Source organism: Stegostoma tigrinum, chromosome 27, assembly GCF_030684315.1.
Source record: "Stegostoma tigrinum isolate sSteTig4 chromosome 27, sSteTig4.hap1, whole genome shotgun sequence".
NCBI lineage: Eukaryota > Metazoa > Chordata > Chondrichthyes > Orectolobiformes > Stegostomatidae > Stegostoma > Stegostoma tigrinum.
In genome coordinates, this window is record NC_081380.1 from 47,379,393 (window position 1) to 47,402,337 (window position 22,945).

Here is a 22,945-nt window from a genome sequence, read left to right on the forward strand (position 1 = left end):
CTGAACCAGTTTGTCCAGCATTTAAAGTAATAAAACCCATCTCCTACCTTCCTGAAAAATTTTGATTGCCTTGTCTCCATGAAGTCATTCGACTTCTCATAAACTGTAGGTGAACCACAACTCTTCTTAACTTTTGACTTTTCAGTTGAAAGAAGTCACTTGATAAGCCCTCTGCAACACATAAATTGTCCAAATACTTCCATTTCTTCAAACTCCTTTCATATAGTCAGTTTTTTTAAAAGAACTATTCATTCCCAAATTTGAAGTCTGCTTCATTAAGATTTGGCATGAAAAATACACAAAAAAGACACCAGACTTACATTCACCCATTCTCATTTATTCATAATATAAAATTTATTTATTTGTGCCATGGTGGTCAAACCATGGCCTAAGAAGGGAAATTAGAAGTAGCATTAGATCCAAGGAAGAGGCCTACAAATTGGCCAGAAAAGAAACAGACCTGAGGACTGGGAGCAGAAGGCATGAATGAAAGAAAGGGAAAACAGAGTATGAGGGTAAACTTGTAGAAAACATAAAAACTGTTGCATGTTAAGCCAAAAAGATTGGTGAAGACAAATCCAGGTCCCTAACAGTCAGAAACAGGGGAATTTATAAATGGGAAACAAAGAAATGGCTGACCAAGTAAATACATATTTTGGTCTAGTAAGAGGGAGGAACTGAGGAAATCAGTTTTAGTAAAGAAATTGTGTTGTGGAAATTGATGGGATTGAAGACCGATAAATCCTCAGGGTATAAGACATCATGGGGTACTCAAGGAAGGGGCTTTAGAATAGTGGATGGAATGGTAGTTATTCCCTAAGGTTCTTTAAATGCTGGAACAGTTCCTACAAATCAGAGGAAATGTAACCCCTCTCTTCTAGAAGGGGGGCAGAAAAAAAAGTCAATGAATTATAGACCAGGCAGCCTGCTGCCAGTAGTAGGGAAACTGCTACAGGACATGATAAAAGATTTATTATCAAACTGCTTAGAAGACAGTAGCAGGATTGGACAGAATCAGCATGGATTTATGAAAAAAAAACAGGAGATCTGATTAAATATTTAAAATCTTGATAGGTCTGAACAGACTAAAGGTGGAGTAGATCTTCCCGCTCGTGAAAGATTTGAGAGTAAAACGGCATAAATTAAAAGTCATTTGTAAAAGAAATAAAAGTGACCTGAGGATAAATGTTGTCATGTAGTGGCCGGTTATGGTCTGGAATGCACTGAGACGGTTGCAGGTTCAATCAAGTCATTCAGAAGGGAGTTTTAAAATTATTCAAAAAGAAATAATGTGCAGGGTTATTTGGAGAAAACATGAGGATGGTATTTGGTGAGTGGCTCATTTGGAGAGCTGACACAGACACAATGGACTGAATGGCCTCCTGTACTGTAATAATTCTGTGGTTTTGTCAGCTATTGTCTACTTCCATTAATATTTCTGGGAATGGAAGGCATTAATCACTGGAGGCTAGGTTGAGAGAATTATTATCCAGCCAGTTATCAATATTTCCATAAGTTTCTTGCCAAATGCAGTTCCAGGTGAAACTTTCTAACTGGTGAAATCACATTCATAATTACTCATTAAAATTCAATGATGCGATTTGAGAAAAAGGCAAGCATTTTCACCAACCTGCTGTCCTCACGCAAACGGCTAAAAACAGATGAACCAAGCAAGTTGTTTCTTGTGGTTTGTGGAATTTAACTATATGAAATTGCTGCTACAGTTTCCTACAGAACAAGTTGCTACACTTGCAGTAATCCAAATGTTATTGGGTTATTAACAAAATAAAAATCTTTCCTTATATATCTGTAACATAATGATTTCTGTCCAATCAGCAATTCTTGCTTAGGAAGTATCTGCAAAATGTAATCCTTTGAAATATAAAAGAGATTAATTACTATGATTTATGTCCTCTTAAAATGCCATTTCTCAGGATCACACTCACGTTACCTGTTACATTGATAGCCTCAATGCATAATTCTTTCTATTAGTCAGAGTAACTGATGGCTAATGTTGTTCCAGGGATTTATATGTAAGTACAGGCTGTGTTAAGGCTTGTACAATGATTGGGATCAGGATTCACAGAAAAACCTGTTTCTCTTCAATGGAAATCATTAAATATTTTAATCAATGTATTTACAACAATTTATATCTAAGTACCAACAGATCCAAGAGGTTAGTTTTTCCACTGAGTATTGTTGTTATTCATGTATAATGTTCCCATTGACACATGATAAACATTACTGAACTGCAGAGAAAGACACTAATAACTATTTAACTAACTTTACAATGAAGTTAATGTCAGAAAAGCAATCATTTAGGTTAACACTTCCACTAGAAAAGCTTTGAACAGAGTTAAGTACAAGAATTTTTATATAATGTAAAAACAGTAATTTCCAGATTACAGGATGGTGAATGGGATTGGAAACAGTGTTCTGAGAAGCATGATGACTAATTGCCTATTGAATGGCGAGTTGACAATGGAAGCAATGTACCTAATCCATGATATTTTTGCTGCTTGCAAATAATTAGTGGGAGTGAAAATCTGGTGCATTGGTCATCCTTTTTGGCTGGTCATGTGATGTGATCATTCTGCATTGACAGTGGAAAGCAAGGCACATTTGTTATTGCAATCAAGTAACACCAAATTAATTTTTGTTCAATCCAGGGACTAGCAGCATACTTTATGTCAAATCATGTGATTTAATTTTGGAAGCCATTAATCCTTAGTGATCTCCATCTGACAACAAATCAACAAAAGCAAAATTAAATGATCCACCGCTGGCATCCACCAAATGCACATTGTCCTGAGTACATTGCTGGGTCAGGACAGTACGTCTTCATGCCCCATCTTCATACTTGCATCAACTGATCCATGCTCTTAAATGAGTCTGCTTTGCAACAGAAGTCCACTCTACAGACTGAACAACGGACATGTGGAGGCAAAGTTTATCGAAAAGTAGTAAGGGGAATGGGAGGCGGATAATAGAGATAGTAATTTATTCAAATGTCCCCGTGATCAAAAGTAGTTGTCAAAACTGACCCTCGTTATTCTCCTTTATCTGAGTTAAACACAATCACCAGTCATGTTTTATTTGTTCTTATTTGAATGTCGCTGGCTAGGACAACATTAATTGGCCACCCTTAGTTGTCATAAGAAGCTGATACTGAACTGTCTTTTTTAACAGCTTCAATGTGTTGATTTGGAGCCCATCTACCATCCTCTGAGAAAAAGAACAGGAAATGACATCGCCAACCCAAAACCTAAACAGATAAATAGAAAGTGGGACATAACACCAGCGCTTCGTCGGAGGCTCACTGATGATGTTACCTAGAATGGTGATGAAAAGTCTGAAAACTAACCTTGCAGCTCAGCGAGCAAACTCACATCCAGAACCTCAACCTGAGCTACAAACCTTCTCAAAACTCGCTAGACTCCTTTATCCCCAGTCTCTGCTTTCTGCCAGTCAACCAATCCTCTATCCGAGCCAGTACCTTGTCTCCAACAACCATGGGCTTTTATCTTGTTTAGCAGCCTCCCGTGTAACACCTTGTCAAAGGTCTTCTGGAAATCCAAATAGATTGCATTCATTGGTTCCCTTTTGTTGAACTTGCTCATTAGCTCCTCAAAAAGCTGCAACAGATTCGTCAGGGATGACTTCCCCTTGATGAGGCCATGCTGACTCACCCCTATTTTACCACACACTTCCATTTACTCTGCAATCTCATCCATAGTAATGGACTCGAAGATCTTACCAACAAGCAAGATCAGGCTAATGGGCTGACAGTTTCATGTCTTCTACCTCTGTCCTTTCCTAAACAGAGGTGTCACCTTAGTCATTTTTCATTCATCTGGAACCTCCCTAACTCTAACGATTCTTGAGAGATCACCACCAATGCCTCTACAATGTTCTCAGTTATCTCCTTCAGAACTCTGGGTGTAGACCATCTGGTCCGGATGATCTAGCCACCTTCAGACCTTTCAGCTTCCTCAGCATTTTCTCCTCAGGGAACTACACTCACTGTGGTCCCCTGATTCTCAAAGTTCTGCTGGTGTCTTCCAGTATGAAAACCGATGCAAAGTACCTGCTCAGTTCCTCCACTATTTCTTTGTTCCCCATTAATATTTCTCCAGCAGGCCAATGTTCACTCTTACCCCTTTCTCTTACCATATGAACAGGAAATCAAACCTGACAAATTTTGTTACAGCTCTTTGAGCAGTTACTAAGCAGGTGAACAGGAAGCAGTGGACATAATATATTTGGATTTCCAGAAGGTGTTTGATATCAGAGAAACATAGAAGATAGGAGGAGAAGTAGGCCATTTGATTTCTTGAGCTTGCTCCATCGTTTATGCTGATCATGCCAAGATAATGTATCACTACTTTAGGCTACTTAGCAAAAATCTACGGTGTTGGAGGTAGCTCATTAGCATGGATAGAGGATTGATTAATTCATAGAAGACAGAATTGGGATATGAGGGTCCTTAGGATTATAATATCTCCGGATAATAACCTGTACCTACTGAAGTGCTGCAGGGATCAGTGTTGGGGCCACAGTTACTCACAATGTGTATTAATTATTTGGATGGGGAAACAGAGTGCCAAGCTTTTGAGTGGCACAAATAGGTGGGAAAATAAGTGCTGAGGATGACCTGGAGTCTCCAGAGGGCTATAGGCAGGTGAAGTGAGTGGGCATTCTTGCAGATGGAATATAATATGGGAATTGTGAAGTTATATACTTTGGCAGGAAGACTAGAGGAGCTGAATATTATTTAAATGGATAAAAGTCTAAAGAAAGCTACATAATAGAGGGATTTAGGAGTCATAGAATCCCTACAGAGTGGAAGCTTATCATTCAGGCCATCAAGGCAACACAGACCCAAACCCACCCTGTATTTTCAATGACTAATCCGTCTAGCCTGCACATCTTTCGACACTATGGCAATATAACACGGTCAATCCACCTAACCTGTACATCTTTGGACTGTGGGAGGGAACCAGAGCATGAGGAAGAAACACACACAGATACAGGGAGAATGTGCAAAGTCCACACAGAGAGTGCTAGAGGGTGGAATTGAACCCAGGTCCCTAGAATTGTGAGGCAGCAGTGCTAACCGCTGAGTCACTATGAATGAATCATGAAAAGTCAGCATTGAATTTTAGTGATAACAAGCAAAGTAATTGTTGGCCTTTATTTCAAATGGAATGTGTATAAAAACAGGGAAGATTTGCTAAAACTATACAAGGCATTCGTCAGACCACAAGTGGAATACTGCAACCAGTTTTGGTCCCCGTATTGAAGGAAAGACACACTGGCATCAGTCAGTCCAGAGAAAGTTCACTAGGCTGATAGCAAGTATGAGGAGAGAGTGAATAGATTTGGCCTGTATTCTCTGGAATATAGAAGAATGAGAGGTGAGGTTATTGAAACATAGAAGATTCTTAGAGGACTTGACAGGGTAGATGTGAAAAGGTGGTCTCCCTTGTGGGAAAGTCTAGAACCAAAGGGCAGAATCTCAGAATAGCATTATACATTCAAGAAAGAGATGAGGAGGAATTTCTTCTCATAGAGGGGAGTGAATCTGTGGAATTCTTTACTGCAGAGGGCTGCTGAGATTGGGCCATTAAGTATATTCAAAGCTGAGGCAGATTTTTAATCAGTAAGGGAATCAAGGGTTATGGGGAAAAGGCAGGAATGAGTCATAGAGGATTATCAGGTCAGCCATTATCTCATTGCAGAGTCAATTGGCTGAATGGCCAACTTCTCATCTATGTCTTATGGTCTTATGATCAGTCCTAGGTTTTCAATTATTTAATATCTATATTAATTATGTTGAAAAGAAGGCAGAATATAGCGTACTTAAATTTGCCGGTAATACAGAAATCTGTGGGACAGCACGTTCAGCTGAGGACATAAATAATTTACAAAAAAAAATTGATTTGTTGAGTGAGTGCGTGAAGGCAGATGGGGTTTATTGCAGAAAAGTGTGAGGTCATGCACTTTGGTAGGAATAATCAAAAGACAGACAATTATTTATACAGAAAAAATTCCAAAATAGGGTGTAGCACAGAGGGGTGTTGTTTTGCATGAACCACAAAAATGTAGAATGCTGGTGCAGCAAGTACTTTGGAAAACAAATGAAATTTTGACCTTTATTGCTGGGGGTGGGAGTTTAAAATAGGGATGTCTTTTTACGACAACACAAGGTGTTGGTGAGGCTGCACCTGGAGTACCATACACAGTTTTGGTTTGCTCCCTGTATTTAAGAAAAGAAAATCAAAATAATGTGAAAGACAGGAATGTGTACAGAGGAGGGGTGTTGATGGCCTAGTGGTACAATCACTGAACTATTAATCCAGGGACCTAGGCAATGTTCTGACGACCAGGATTTGAAGCCTACCGTGGCAAATGGTGGAATTTGAATGCAATACAATGTCTGGAATTAAGAGTTTAATGATAACCATAGAATTGTTGTCAGTTGTCAGGATAAAAAAACCCAACTGGTTTTGTCAGGATAAAAAAACCCAACTGGTTTACTAATGTCCTTTAAGCAAGGAAATTTATCGCCCATATCTAGTTTGACCTGTGTATGTCTCCAGACCCATAACAATGTAGTTGAGCCTTAACAACCATCTGGGCAATGTGCAATGAATGTTGATTCAGTCAGCAATGCCCTAATATCATGAAAGGATTTTTTAAAAATGAATGTCAATCAGAAGAGTTACTTAATGAATCAAACAATCTAATGCCCACCCCAACAAATCTCAGCACTATTAATAGTATAGAACTGGGGATAATGATATTCTACTACATTCCTGTGCATCAAACCACAGCTAGGTCAATCCAAGTCCATCATCTAGAATTCTGAAATGAATAATTGTTAACATGAAGCATTGGAAAAGGTGCAGAGAAGATTTACCAGGATGTAGCCTGGTCTGGAGCGCAGGCCCTATGAAGAAAGGCTGAGGGACTTGAGTCTATTCTCATTGGAGAGAAGGAGGCTAAGAGGGGATTTAATAGAGACATACAAGATGATCAGAGGATTAGATAGGGTGGATAGTGAGAGTCTTTTTCCGAGGATGATGACGTCACTTTGTACAAAGGGGCATAGCTACAAATTGAGGGGTGATAGATTTAAGACAGATATCAGAGGCAGGTTCTTTACTCAGAGAGTGGTAAGGGCGTGGAACGCCCTGCCAGCCAATGTAGATAACGCAGCCACATTAGGGGTATTTAAACAGTCCTTGGATAAGCATATGGATAATGATGGGATAGTGTAGGAGGAGGGGCTTAGATTAGTTCACAGGTCGGTGCAACATCGAGGGCTGAAGGGCCTGGTCTGCGCTGTATTGTTCTATGTTCTATGTTCACAATGCAGATTGCAATTCAGCCTACTATCTCACCTGGAATACCACACCTTTGATAATGTAGGATTTATTGAGTACCACACTGAGGATTAAGCACAGATTACGTTGTCGATTCCTAGAGAAGAGTTCAAAACCACAAACTTCTGAAAAAAGACGTGATCTGACACTAATACTGAGACTGATTCATGGTTTGTGTATTGTGTTCTAAAATCGTGAATAGAATATAGTAAGACACAAGTACAGGTTTTATATTAGTATTTACTGTGAGTTTATTCTATTAAATGGAGTGGAAGGAGGAACCAGCTGGATGAAAGATCCGGTTGGTGCAGAAATCATGGACTGACTGGTCCCCTTCTGTGTTACACTATGTCTTAGTTCTATTCTGTAATTATGCCACAATTTAGTCACTGTCTTCTTGAAATTAATAAGATTGCTCATTTGTATTGTCCATCTGTGTATCATTGCCTGGTATCAACCAGCTTCTTTGTGAAAAAATTAGAGGTGGTAAATGGCTGCAGATAAATCTCAGAGTGTATAGTAGGTGGCCAATCATTCTTACCCGCTGTATGCTGACTGGCCTCTGATGTTAGACATGAACCAGACAGGCACCTAGTGATGGAGATGAAGTTGAATTTCATTCCACCACTTCCCTTTTGCATCTTCAAGGTAGACTCTTGAAGTTTGCTTTCTTCTCCTTTTTTAATTGGGAAAACTGTTGGCTACAATTTTAGCATCAGCTAAAATCATTTGAGCACATCTTGAATACTCCATTAATCCCGTTGCACTAAATCAATAAGGGTCATCTGTGAATTGCATGTAATTATGGTCTCTTCATCCTATTTTAAGTTTATTAATGTTTTCTTGTAGTGTTCATCTCTGTACTAATCTGATTAATTGCAAAGCAACTACAACACATGCTGCATTAGCCCTAAATTGAGTTGGATATGAGACAGAAAGACAAGGCACTGTGGTCAGAGGATGACATGGATGCAGTAACTGTATTGCAACAGCAGGCTTGTAACTCAATCTGGGAAGGCAGTGGATAATTGCGCAAGACAATTTATTTTGCACCAACAATTGTGTCATCCACAGAGTTCTCCTAAGGACATGTCTAATAGTGATGTGAGTGATGCATAATTAAGCTGTACTGTCGATGCTATGGTTCAGCACAGTGGAGCTTCCAACATACAGGCTGAATGAAGTGGTATGGTACAAATAGTGTGTTTCTAACCTTAACTGTGCCACAGAGTGGATGTTCATCTCAGAGGGACAGTAAGGATAATACTAGCTAGATAATACAACATATTCTTGTCATTGTACAAATTTTATGTCTAACATGGGGAAATTACAGGAGAATTTACAATGACATGCCTTTTGAAAAATGCATGGATACTTTTGAGGTTAAAGGACCCGATTTTTAGGTATTCTAATTGCATAGATCATACAGTACAGAAACAGGGTATTCATCCTAACAAGTATGTGTTGCCTTTTTGCCACATTGAACTGCACAGAATTGAGCAAAACCCAATTGCTTGGAAAGAGGCTACGAGACTAAATGTGAGTGAGTATTTGTTATTTTATATATTTAATTCTTTTACACCCTTTGTAGTGAATTTGCCACGCAGAGAAAGTGTCATGACCACAAGTCAGAACCCAAAGTACTGAGGACATTTGTACACTTTAACTTCAAAATGTTTTTGTAAAGTGGATTGAGACAATAACTGCAGTGTAAAAACTTCCATGTGGAACTAATAAGCTATGCCATGAAAAAGTTGTCTGTTCAAACAGACTGGACTGTGATCTCCTGTGAATACAAAGATCTGATATCAAAGGAGCTGATGACTCCAACTTAGCAGCAAGCCAGAGTTGTCGATTATGTCCCATTTTGTGTTTTTCTCTATGAAGAGTACACATGGACTGGAGTTGAAAAGCCAGATTCAGGTCTACTGGAGTGGGTTGGTAGCACTGAATGTAGCTATCGCACACAAGAACATTTAAGCATTAACATGCTGAGCAGGTCACAGTTGGAGAACTATCTCTGGTTACTGCTGTATGGTGGGCAAAGATCCCTTTCACTCCGAGTGCTGCAAACCATTTAAAAAAGGAATCAAGAGAAAGGAACTTCAATAAGCCTACAAAACCAACCATCCCAAAACAAACACTGCTCAACTGCTGATGTCAATGCAACTGGGAACCTCCACTGCAACAGCCACAAGGTTCAACTATCTTCTGTCTTCACAAACAATTCAGAGATTGGTTCAGCAGGCCAAGCAGATACTGGAGAACCTGAGATAACAAGGTGTGGAGCTGGATGAACACAGCAGGCCAAGCAGATACTGGAGAACCTGAGATAACACGGTGTGGAGCTGGATGAACACAGCAGGCCAAGCAGATACTGGAGAACCTGAGATAACAAGGTGTGGAGCTGGATGAACATAGCAGGCCAAGCAGATACTGGAGAACCTGAGATAACAAGGTGAAGAGCTGGATGAACACAGCAGGCCAAGCAGATACTGGAGAACCTGAGATAACACGGTGTGGAGCTGGATGAACACAGCAGGCCAAGCAGATACTGGAGAACCTGAGATAACAAGGTGTGGAGCTGGATGAACACTGCAGGCCAAGCAAATACTGGAGAACCTGAGATAACACGGTGTGGAGCTGGATGAACACAGCAGGCCAAGCAGATACTGGAGAACCTGAGATAACAAGGTGTGGAGCTGGATGAACACAGCAGGCCAAGCAGATACTGGAGAACTTGAGATAACACGGTGTGGAGCTGGATGAACACAGCAGGCCAAGCAGATACTGGAGAACCTGAGATAACAAGGTGTGGAGCTGGATGAACACAGCAGGCCAAGCAGATACTGGAGAACCTGAGATAAAAAGGTGTGGAGCTGGATGAACACAGCAGGCCAAGCAGATACTGGAGAACCTGAGATAACAAGGTGTGGAGCTGGATGAACACAGCAGGCCAAGCAGATACTGGAGAACCTGAGATAACAAGGTGTGGAGCTGGATGAACACAGCAGGCCAAGCAGATACTGGAGAACCCGAGATAACAAGGTGTGGAGCTGGATGAACACAGCAGGCCAAGCAGATCCTGGAGAACCTGAGATAACAAGGTGTGGAGCTGGATGAACACAGCAGGCCAAGCAGATACTGGAGAACCTGAGATAACAAGGTGTGGAGCTGGATGAACACAGCAGGCCAAGCAGATACTGGAAAACCTGAGATAACAAGGTGTGGAGCTGGATGAACACAGCAGGCCAAGCAGATACTGGAGAACTTGAGATAACACGGTGTGGAGCTGGATGAACACAGCAGGCCAAGCAGATACTGGAGAACTTGAGATAACAAGGTGAAGAGCTGGATGAACACAGCAGGCCAAGCAGCACCAGAGGAGCAGGAAAGCTGACGTTTCGGGTGTAGGCCCTTCTTCAGAAAATTTCTTTTCATTTTCTGATGAAGGGTCTAGGCCCGAAACGTCAAGCTTTCCTGCTCCTCTGATGCTGCTTGGCCTGCTGTGTTCATCCAGCTCTTCACCTTGTTATCTCAGATTCTCCAGTATCTGCAGTTCCTACTGTCTCAGAGATTGTTTCACATATCTTTTTAAAATTTCTTTTTAGATTCACCTCTTACTCAAATCTGCAAAGATAAGTCTTCTTGCAGTTAGGAATTAATAATCTCACCCTTTTTGTTAATTCAAGAAAGCATGATTAAATTAGCTCCTTTTGAAACATGATCTCACTTGGGTCTGGGACATCCACAAGAGAAGGGATCCTTTTCAAATTAACATAGTTACGATCAAGAGTATGAGTAAATAAAGAAAGTTCATCCCTCCTCACCCGGGGAAGTAACAGATTGGGGGACATTTCTGGAACGTCACCCAGTGTCTGGTTTTAACACAAGGTTAACATCTCAGGTGGTTCATTAGAAGGTAAATGATCTGAAATGTTAACTCTGTTTCTGTCTCCAAAGATAGTGTCTGACCTGCTGAGATTTTACAACATCTTTTGTTCTTATATCAGATTTCCAGCATCTACAGTGTTACATCGCCATTTCCAAAAGCCTGGTTCAGCCACATCTGGAGTATTGTGTCCAGTTCTGGTCACCTCATTACAGGAAAGATGTGAAAGCATTAGAAAAGGTGCAGAGGGGATTTACCACGATGTTGCTTGGAACGGAAGGAAGGTCTCATGTGGAAAGTTTGAGAGAGCTCGGGCTTTTCTCTTTAGAACAACAAAGGATGAGAGGTGACTTGATAGAGGTGTACAAAATGATCAGATAGAGTAGACTGCCGGAGACTTATTCCTCAGGTGGAGGTAGCTTTTATGAGGAGACATAGTTTTAAAGTGAAAGGAGGTAGATATCGGGGAGGTGTCAGAGGTAGGTTCTTTACTCAGAGAGTGGTAGGGGTGTGGAATGCATTGCTGGAGACGATAGTGGAGTCAGCCTCATTAGGGGCATTTAAGCGGCTATTAGATAGGCATATGGATGATCGTATAAGGTAGGGGTGGAGGTTAGATAGACCTTAGGTTTAGGGTAAAAAAGTTCAGCACAACATCTTGGGCCGAAGGGCCTGTACTGTTCTAGGTTCTATGTTCCCTTAATGTCATTAGTCTCCAGAAATCCATCAAGCTTAGTCTTGAACCTGCTCAACGGTTGAACTTCACAGACCTCTGGGGTGGAGATTTCCATAGCGTTACTGTTGTGAGTGAAGAAATTTCTCCTCATGGCATTGAATCCCCACAGTGTAGAAATGGACCATTCAGCCCATCCAGTCCACACCGACTGTCTGTAGGCTATCTCACGCAGACCCACAACCCCCACCTCATCCCCATATCCCATATTTCCCATGGCTAACACACCTAGCGTGCACGTGTTGGGGCAATTTAGCATGGCCAATCCACCTAACTTGCACATCTTTGGACTATGGGATGAAACCCATACAGACACAGGGAGAATGTACAAATGCCACATGGGCAGTTGCTTGAGGGTGGGAATGAATGTGGGTCCCTGGAGCTGTGAGGCAGCAGTGCTAACCACTGAGCCACTGCATCTCAGTCCAAATGATCTACCTTTTATTCTAGGATCTATGTCCCCCCAACTTAGAGTCACCAGCTGGGGGATGCATTTTACCTACATCAATCCTGTGAGCAGTTTATAAGTTTCAATGAGGTCATCTCGCCTTCCTCGAAACTGTAAGGATTGCAGACCAAGTTTCCTCAAACTTTGCTCGTACACAATCCTGTCACCCCAGGATTAGGCTGATGAACACACAGCGAACTCTCTGAGTGAGGTTAGCTGAGACTAAAACTGTACATAATATTTCAGGAACTCCGTTCCTAACAGCACTGTAGGTCTACCTACACCAAAGGAAAAGCAACAGTGCAAGAAAGCAGCTGACACCACTTTCTGTGGTGGGCAATAAATAAAAGTCCAGCCAGTGAAGTTCATATCATTGAATTAATGAAAAAAAGGGTGCGGTTTCGCTAAGGTTCTATACATCAGCAGAATGGCATCTTCCTATTGATGAAATCCCTTTGAAAGTAATGCCTACATGCCATTTGCCTTCCTAATTGTTTACTGCCCCTGCATGCTAGCTTTTAGTGGCTGATGGACAAGGGCAATCAGTTTTCTCAGATACTGAAGCAGTACGTGTCGACGACATGGGCAGATCTGGCAGCAAGATCTGGACAATAGCCAGATTTAGGCTGAAAAGTGGCAAGAAGCATTTGTGCCACACAAATGCCAGGTGATTCTCATCTCCAACAAGGTAGAGTCCTGCTGCCTGACATTCCATGGCAGTGCCATTGCTGAATCCCACCCTATTAACATCATGGGGGATACTACTGATCAGAAATTGAACTGGACTGTCTATATAAATATTGTGGCTGTAGGTCAGAGGTAAGGGTTTCAAGCTCCTGTGCAACCCTCCCAAACTGACCTCTATGGAGCTGAAGACTGACTGTGACACATTTCCCAGATTGCTGAGTCACTGAATCTCTGATTGAGATCATTCCAACTGGATGCCTGACCATATCCAATCCCCTGGACTGGTAGCACTCATAATCCATGAATGAATGAAGAAAAAATTAATGATGGCAAGTGATTCCAACGAAAGGTCATTGGTGTGATAAGTTAACATTCCATTCTGTTCGGCTCTTATTTTCATATCAGTTCACTTTTATGTATTTTTAATTGTGGGCTAAAATGGGAAATGAAACATTTTAAAACCAAGGACTGTTGAAGCATTATTTTACTTTTTAAAGCATGTAACCTGATACTCACTATGAGTACTGTTTCCACAATTGCTTGTTCAAGTAGTGAGGGAAGTCAATTTGCAGATTAGCTAGAGCTAAGGGATATGCATGGATGGAGCTTTTGCCGGCAACATGTAATTGATTGGTCTATGAACTTGTGATCCCTTATCTATGACAAAGTCCTTTTGCCTTCCAAGAAGTATCTGATTGGCTCCAGGTAGCTAAACAGCTTGAGGGTGTTACCTCTTTGGCAGAAGCCATCAGACTTCTGCTGAAAAGAAGCTTGTCTAAAAAGCAGCATTTTGATCACCAAAAGGATTATGTCAGCAAACCCTGTGAACAAGGACCACTGAATTGTTTTTTGTTTTTCCCTCTGCCTGTTGTGTGTGTGTACACGTGCGTGTACAGAGGGTTAGAGTTTTAAGTAGTAGCATGATATTAGCAACAGTTCTTAATTCTTTACCTGTCACTAGAATTTGTTCATTTGAAATAAATAGTAATTCTTGTTGAGTACAGAAACCTGGTCTGTGCTTTCTGACAACCAGGGTAAGAAAGACAGGCAAATTGAAGAATTCCGTGTACTTTTATAAAATTTTAAAGTTTTTTTGATGACTCCAGGAATAGTGCACCCCAATAAAGGGTGTCAATAGAGCCTGTCTGATTGGTTCAGTGCTCCAGAATTCTCTGCTTTCATTTCTTATTTGCAGCATCTGCACTATTTTCCATTTTGATATGTGGACATAAGCAAACTATTTTTGCCATCAGATTAATTTATTGAAGCATGAAAAATGCATCATATCCTGAGATCTGAGAAATGCATCATAGAATGAAACAAAGCCACTGTTTCAGCCCGTGTGACAAATAATCTGCCTCATGTGAGGGCAGCTCACCTTGTCAAGGGCAGCTAAGGACTGGCATAAATGCTGCCCAGCCAGCGACGACCACCTTCCACAGTGAATAAAAGAAGTAAACCCATTATACAGTCAACAAAAACTGCAGATGCTGGAATCCAAGGAGGACAAACAGGAAGCTGAAAGAACACAGCAAGCCAGGCAGCATCTGGAAGAAAGGAAAAGTCAATGTTGCAGATAATCTCCTTCTACAGGACTGAGGAAGGGTAATACCTGAAACTTCTCCTTTCCTCCAGATGCTGCCCGACTTGCTGTGTTCTTCCAGCCTCCTGTTTGTAAACCCATAGAGGACTAAAGGGCCTGTACTGTGCTGTAGTGTCCTATGTTTTATGTTCTGTGTTCTTATATACAGTTGGGTTGATCTAGGAGGATTTGACAATCACCTCCTAATTTTCCAATTATCAAAGCTGAAACTCAGCATATATAAAAACAGAAAATGTGAGAAACTGAAGAAGATATCCTGTTCTGTAGAAGTTAAACAAGACTTAACATATTAATTGTTTTTCTCTCCAGAGATGCTGCCAGAGCTGCTGAGTTTTTCTAGTATTTTCTGTTTTTATCTCAGATTTCCAGCTCCTCAGTATTTTGCTTTCATTTAACTGATCCTCAGCAGAATGATAATGACTTACATCATAAATGACCCTGCTGATGTAATTGAAACTCTAGTTTCAGTGTTTCCTGTTAATCTCATTGAATGAGTTCCTGGAATAAATACTGATAAAGTGTCAGTGAAATCTTGACAAAGGATCCCAGCAAGTTTTCAGATATGTTTTAAAAGTTCTCTTCAAAGCTTTAACTGCAGTGATATACCTTTAAACAACACTTAATATACTGTACAGCAATTTGTTTATTCCCAAACACTTGATCGCTGTTTGGAAAAGTGGGTGAGATTAAGTGCCAACCAAGTGAATGTTGGACATATGAACAAAATATGTACAAATTAGGGGCAGGGGGTGGCCATTCCCTGCCTCAGTCCTTAAGACTGTGGTTGATCTGATTGAGGCACCTACTTTCCTGTCAAGCCCTGATAACTACAGACTCTCTCGTTAGTCAAGAATCCATCAAGCACAGTGTTAGAAATTATGCTGCCTTCAATACTCTCTGATGAGCATAATTACACAGACTAATGATCCGCTGAGAGAGGAAATTTCTCCTTGTCTCAATCTAAATTTGAGACACTTTATTTTTAAACTGTCTCAGGGCTCTTGTGGCCGAGGTAGAGTCCCTACCTTTGAGCTAGGAAGTCCCACCTGCTCCAGAAGTGTGTGATTAACATCCCTGAACAGGTTGGTAGGTCTTAAACAGTCTTTCTGTTTCGCCTAGTGGTAGGTTCCCCCACAATGGGGGATATTGTCTCAGTATCTAACCTGTCAAGTAACCACAGAACATCATGTCTCAGTAAAACCACCTCTCACTCTTCTAAACTCCAATGGATATACGTTCAATCTGTCCAATGTCTCCTCCACAAGATACTCCCCTCTTCCCAGGAATCAGTCAAATGACCTTCTCTGAAGTGTTTCCACCATCCTGTTAAAGGATGTTAGCAGGCAATTTAATTGGCAATCAGCTGTTTAACAATTCTCCTGTTGGTTATTTCGAGCATCTTTTCCAACAGGATTTCTTGTGCAAAATGTGGGCCAAACTGGCTTTTCAGCCTGTGATCTTTGTTGAACAGCTTGGAGGCTCTTTCAGACCTAAAGTATATGGGGAAAAGTCATCCCCAATTCATGGACATTGGCTGATGACGGTGTGAAGCTCAGTCATGATGTCTCAGATGATCACATATTCTTCCAATTCATAGAGACTGAGCTTTGAAATGAAGAACAGTCACTTAAATTTGAATAAACTCATATCCATCAAAATGTCAAGTCCTCTGGAAAGGAGGTAGAGAAGGAAATGTGACTGAGGAGATTCTGTTGAAGAAATTGCTGTCATGGAATGTTGTATCTGACAGTCGCCTCCGGACAACTTGCATCAATGTGTATTTCCTGCATTTCCAGCACACTTTTTTTTAATTGCATGTGGACAGCACTGTTTGTCCATATTTATTTTTATCTGTGGCCTTTAAAATTAAACACAATCGGGAATACTTCAGTCAAGGCGCTGTAACTGGCAGACAACAACTAGTGTCAGGAAATGGTAGTAAACTGATATTGTTAATAATTTGGAAAGTTGTTTTAGGCACAAACGTAATCATAAAGAAAAGCAATATCAAGCTCAGCATACTCATCAATAAGCAACAATTTTCATGTGAATATTTAAAAATTGCTTTGACATCTCTGCTGAGAGTACATTTTAGTCAGAAAGACTCCTACTTAAACTCTTGCTTCCATTTTCTTTCTAAGTACTCATGCCCAAAGTTTTTGTTTTGTTTAATATCTTTTATATTTTCACAAGAATTTTGAGTTTTATGCAGCATGAATTAATTCATCCATAAGAAGGTATTTTTATTCAATTGCTCAGAATGTTTTACCTTGAAGCACTTAAACTTACTTTGCTGCTACGATCTGACAAATAGAAAGCTCTTAAGAAATTACCTAATAAGTTTCTCCTCTGCTCAGCTAAGTTCCTGACTTATTATTCCCCAAACCAGTCAACACTCCTGATTAGTTAGAACAAGCTACAATATTGTTACAGCAGGTAGCTTACTCATCTGTGGATAAAATATTTTTGAAACTTGCAGAGATGAAATAAAAACATGATGTAACATACTGTGCAATCGTAGTCCCATCAGATTTTTAGTCCAAAGTTACTTCATCCACTAGTGGAAAACTCAAGTGAGAGCGTCCAGAGAGGGGCTTTTACCATCTTTAAGCTCTGCAAGCTTGCTTTCCTTACGTGGTCTCTCCTGCTACTGGGCTGCTTTTATATTTAATACTAGAGCTGTACTGAGCATCAGCTTGCCCAAGTTTACTTTGGTTTGAATTTCAACAACTTTAGAGCAAACAAAATGACAAAGCTTCCTCTTACCTTTTCTCACTGACCCTAGACGACAATGCAGTTACTTTAGTCCGCTTGAGAAAATGCCATTGAGCAGCAATGGGTGGGGAAAATCATGGTTACATCAGGTGGATAAGAATGGCAGCTGGGAGCAGTAAACATGATCTTTTATGTGCCCCAGGCACTGCTACTTGAGAAAAGATGAATATATTGTTTTATTTGCATTCTTTTGTATGGTATTGAAGACAGCTGGGTACAACTCCAGTAATTCCTCAGCTTTTAAGTATATGAAGCACTGATTACTTACTCGACAAAACTGCAGACTGAGTCTCATTGAACTGTATTTGTCATGATGTGTTGGTATCTGCCAGGCTATGTGACCCTCTTAAAGCTGAAGCAGCTGTCATATTGGCTAGCGCCAATTAGGTACTTAGCTCTGGTCAGTTCCCAGCTCCAAAAAAAAATGTGCAAACAGCAATAGCAACAAGAGAATTTTGTTTGTTAAAATTTTAAACTTACTTTTTACAGAGTTTTAAGAACTATATTTGTGGCATTGCTAGGTAGATCAGCATTTATTGTTCATCCCCAATGGCCCTTGAGAAGTTGGTGGTGAGCTGCCTTCTTGAAACATTGCTCTCCTTATCATGTAGAGACACCCACAGTGGTGATAGAGAGGGACTTTCAGGATTTTGACCCAGTGACAGTAAACGAATGGCAATATATTTCCAAGTCAAGATGGTAAGTGGCTTGGAGGAGAAGTTTTGGGGGTGATGTTCATGTGTATCTGCCGTCCCTGTTCTTTTAGGTGGTAAAGGTCATAGCTTTTGAAGGTGTTGTTGGAGCAGTTTTGGTGAGTTAATGCAATGCATCTCGTATGCTATCACTATATGTCCAGGATGGTGGAAGTGAATCTGTGGTGCCACTCAAGCAGGCTGCTTTGTCCTGGATGGTGTCAAGCTTCTTGTTGGAGCTGCATCCAATGAGGCGACTGGGGAGTTTCAATCACATTCCTGACTTGTTCCTTGTAGATGGTGGACAGGCTTTGGGAAGTCAGGAGGTGAGTTACATGCTGCAGAACCTTTGGTTTCTTGACTTTGTTCTTTTAGCCAAAATCTTTACATGTCTAGTCCAGTTCCTATTATTTTCATTTTGGAGTCAGACAATTGCAGGTTCAAACTCTACACCAAGTTCTGAGTGAATAACTCAAGCTGACACAATAGTGAGTACCAAGGACTATTGATTTATCATAGGTGTCAGATGACAGGCGACATTATGAATAACATTCTATTTGTTCACGTAATTAGGGACATTGGAACAGGAGTAGGTCATGCAGTTTCTCAAACCTATGCCACCATTCAATGAAATCATAGCTGACCTGCCTTTGGCCTATATCCCTTAATTATTTACATACCATAAATGTATGATCTTAAATTTGTTTAAGATAAGTTTGGGAAGGCAACAGAAGAGGATTGCAGTCTTGCTGCATATTAAATCTTGATCACTTACAAAGTTATATGTGGCTTCTTCTTTGTCTTTTCCATTTACCTCCCTCACTTCTTCATTTCCAAAAGCAAGTACTCTTGCTGAGCTCCCACAAGCTCACCTCCTGGTTCCCAAAACCCCCATCTTTGTTCTTCTACAAGTCCTGATATCTCTGCTGTTGTTAAGTTACTCCTCATGCCCCTAACTCAGTTTGTAGAACTCATATTCTCACTGCCCCAGTATAACCTCTGGCCTCTCTCCTCCTAAAACATCGAGCACAAACTTGAAGAATGATGTTGCTAAGCAGGTTTAATTTTGAATCATCTGATCTGGTGTAACCATACAAACAAGGAACAAGAGTCGGCCATTCAATCCTTAGTGCCTGTTCTGCCTCAGTCTGCCAAAACTACCTGTTATTCTGAAGTTCTTCTTCTTTGTGCAAATTCCACAAGCTTCTAACTTCTTGCTTTAAAACCTAAGCACTGAGAGATTCTGGATCCTAGGCAATTGCAACGATTCCCACCACTTCCACTCTCACCTTTCTCCCTGACTATAACCATTCTATATCACTTTTCCACTCTGATCCTGAAACTTAGTTTCTCCTTTATTTCCTACTTGCTTCAAATTCATCTCATCCACAAGACACACGGCTTATTCTCCCAGTCTGCGCCCCTCCATTCCCTGTTCACTTAGTTCCCTTTCTTGACAATCAGGTAAGGCCAACTTCACCATAGTTCCCTCTGTTCAGGTATTGTGCCTCTCTCTATTAAATTGCAGCTCTTTATTTTAAAAGAAATGTGCTCCATCCATCTCCCTATCATGACATACCAACTTCATTGATTATGCTGCTGTTAAAATCACACAGTTTTATAAATTATTTTCTAGGTCTCCAAGACAGTGGAACTCCCTCCTTCACAGAATTTCTTCCTCATGAAAATGCTAAGGTTTGAAATCTAACCGATTAGTAACATGGATTTACTTCACTTTCCTGCTTGTTGATGCCCTGCAGAATGGGCCATGAGTGCTTGCTCAGATTTCTCAATTTAGTACAGTAAATATGTGATAAAAGAACCCCTGTACTTAATGCTGGTGACCATGTAACCACTGTCAGTTGCTATAAAAAGCCATCTGGTGCATTCATGCCCTTTACGGAAGGAAATCAGCCGTCTTTTTTGGTTTTGCCTACATATATCTCCAGACTCACGACAATGCGGGTAGCTCTTCCCTCTGGGGAATGAGGGATGGACAATAAATGCTGGTCCAGCCAGCGAAGCCCACATCCCGTGAAGGAATAATGAGAAAGGATCAAGGACTTTGGAGAGATGATTTAAAGATTGTTTATTTGGTTAGATTAAAGAAAGCATATAAAATGGAGAGAGGAATTAAGCAGCAGAGCTTCTTGGAAAATAAATTAAAACATAAAGTCTTAGAGAAATTCAGCAAGTCTGGCAGCATGTGTGGAGAGAAAGAAACAGAGTTAACATTCCAAATCTAATAGAATTCGTCTTCAGAACTCAGGGCTTCTGAGAGAGTGCCTAATAGTAGTGAAGTAGTTGAAACTTCCACAACTAGTAACAGCAGCAAATGTCCATGATGGGAGGAACAAAGGGCTTGACAAGCACATAGTAAGAGAGGTCACAAAGCAAGTGAGAAGAAAGGACTCTGAGAATTTTCAATTAAGAACAAAGATTTCTGAATTGAATACATTCAGGGACATACACATGTGTAGAATGGTGAGTTCTGAAGTGTGGGAACTAGAAACCAGAATTTTGGATAGTTTGGTGTTTGAGAGATCAGGAAAGGGCATTGTTGAAATTAAGTACAGAGAAGACAAAAGCTTGAATTAGTGTTTTGACAGGAAAGAAGTAGAGTAGAAACAGACAATAAAACCACAGGACTTAGAAATAGAAGAAGGTTATTCAACCCATTGAGTCTGCTCCACTTAATGAGATAATAGCTAATCTGATAATCCTCTATTCCACCTTCCTATCTTTTCCATAAAATCCTTGATTTATTGCTAGTTACATTTCTATTCTCTACAGAAAAGTCAATCTTAGCCTTGAACACACTTATTGAGCCAGCGTCAATGACTCTCTGTAGTAAAGAATTCCAAAGATTCACAATCTACTGAGAGAATAACTTCCTTCTCATTTCTGTCCTAACTGGGTGACCCCTTATTCTGAAATTATGCCCTCTGATCCAATGCTGTCCCACAAAGCAAAACAACCCCTCCACATCTATCCTGTCAAGGCTTCTCAGAATCTTATGTTTCAATACAGTCCACAGCACTATAACAGATAGGAACAGGAGTAAACTGTTTGGACCCTCAAGTCTGCTCCACCATTCAATAGGATCATGGCTGATCCAACATTCCTCACGGCCACTTTCCTGCCCTTTTCCCAAAACCCTCAATTCCCCTACTGATCAACAGTTTATCTATGTCAGCCTTAAATATACACAAGGACCCTGCCTCCGTAGCTCTCTGTGGCAAGGAGTTCCAAAGACTCAGCATCCTCTGAGAGAAGAAATTTCTCCTCATCTCACCCTTATATTGGTGCCCCTTTATTGTGAAACTATGCCCTCTAGTCCTGGATTCTCCCATGAGGAAAAACATCCTCTCAGTTTTTACCCCATTAAGCCCCTTAAGAATCCTCTGTGTTTCAATAAGATCATCTCTCATTCTTTTAAACTCCAGGGAGTAGAGTCCCATCTTGTTCAATCTTTGCTCATAAAATAATCCTAGTGAACCTTCTCTGAACTGCCTCCAATGAACTAATATCTTTGCTTCGTGTCTTATCCTTCTAAACTCCAATGAATGCAAACCCAACCTACTCAACCTCTTATTACAAGAAAACCCATCTATACCCAAGGTCAATCCAGTGAACATTCTCTGGGCTACATCCAATGCCAATAGATCTTCCCTCAAATAAGGAGACCAAAACTGTTTACAGTGTTCTAGGTGTAATCTGAGTATTGCTTTGGATGGTTTTAGCAAGACTTCCCTACTTTTGTACTTCATTCCCTTTGAAATAAAAGCCCAAAATTCCATTTCTCTTTCTACTAAACTTGAGTACAACTTCTTGTGGTTCAAGCACAAGGACCCCCTAAGCTCCTTGCAGCCTCTGTCCATTTAGGTTTATTGTATTCTGATCTTTTATTTAGCCTGTCAAAGTGCATAAATGCATATTCCATATTACAATCAATTTGCAACGCTTTTACCCATTTGTTTAACCTATCTGTATCTTACTGCAGACTTTTTGTGTCATCCCCTCAACATTTATTGTTGAGGCAGAAATGCTTGTCTCATCCTTAAAACTTGATACCTAAAAATCAGCAAAGCAGTATTATAAATACTATAAAATCTAGCCAGCAGAAACTGATTGATGTCAGATACAGATATATCATCGGGCAGTGAGATAAGCAGTTAAGGAAAATTATCTGTGGCATGTTGAGTATAAGAGTACAGACTTGCGGCTGTGGCCTGAGGTGCTCTGGCAGGCACAGAAAGTGGCATAGAGATGATCCTGATGGTTGCATCAGTTAATTTCAATGTTGCATACTTTACTGCACCTGGCATTACGAGATATTAATGTCTTGCTTGTCATGTTGTAAGTGAAGTGCTTCGTCCACAGCTGTGTGAGTGCAGGATAGAATATACAGAAACTTGCAGGTTGGCTGCATTGCATTCTGATATACAAACATTACATCAGTAATCAAATGATTTTGATGCACACCAGACTCCCTCATCTTCTACTATGCACAGTTTTGAGGTTGAAGTTCAAATGCAGCTCACATTTACTGATGCAATCTATTAGCGTCCTATCTGAAATAATTGGACAATCAATCCAGTTCTTGGTGTATATATTCCTTCATGAGACTGTTTAATGGAAACAGTGCAGAGGGAGCTTTATTCTGTATCTATTCCTGTGCTGTCTCTGTCACGGGAGTGTTCGATGGAGACATTGTAGAGAGCTTT

At 40.5% G+C, this 22,945-nt stretch overlaps 1 protein-coding gene across 1 annotated transcript in view; it reads right to left on the reverse strand.

The window, feature by feature from the left end:
- Positions 1-2,720: 2,720 nt before the first annotated feature.
- Positions 2,721-22,945, reverse strand: part of LOC125464452 (RNA-binding protein 45-like) — a 45,148-nt gene continuing 24,923 nt past the window's right edge. Inside the window, exons 3-4 of the mRNA XM_048556771.2 lie at positions 7,407-7,485; positions 2,721-2,741 (exon numbers count right to left, since the gene is read on the reverse strand). Coding sequence (XP_048412728.2) covers positions 2,721-2,741; positions 7,407-7,485 — 100 coding nt within the window. The remainder of the gene's footprint in view (positions 2,742-7,406; positions 7,486-22,945) is intronic.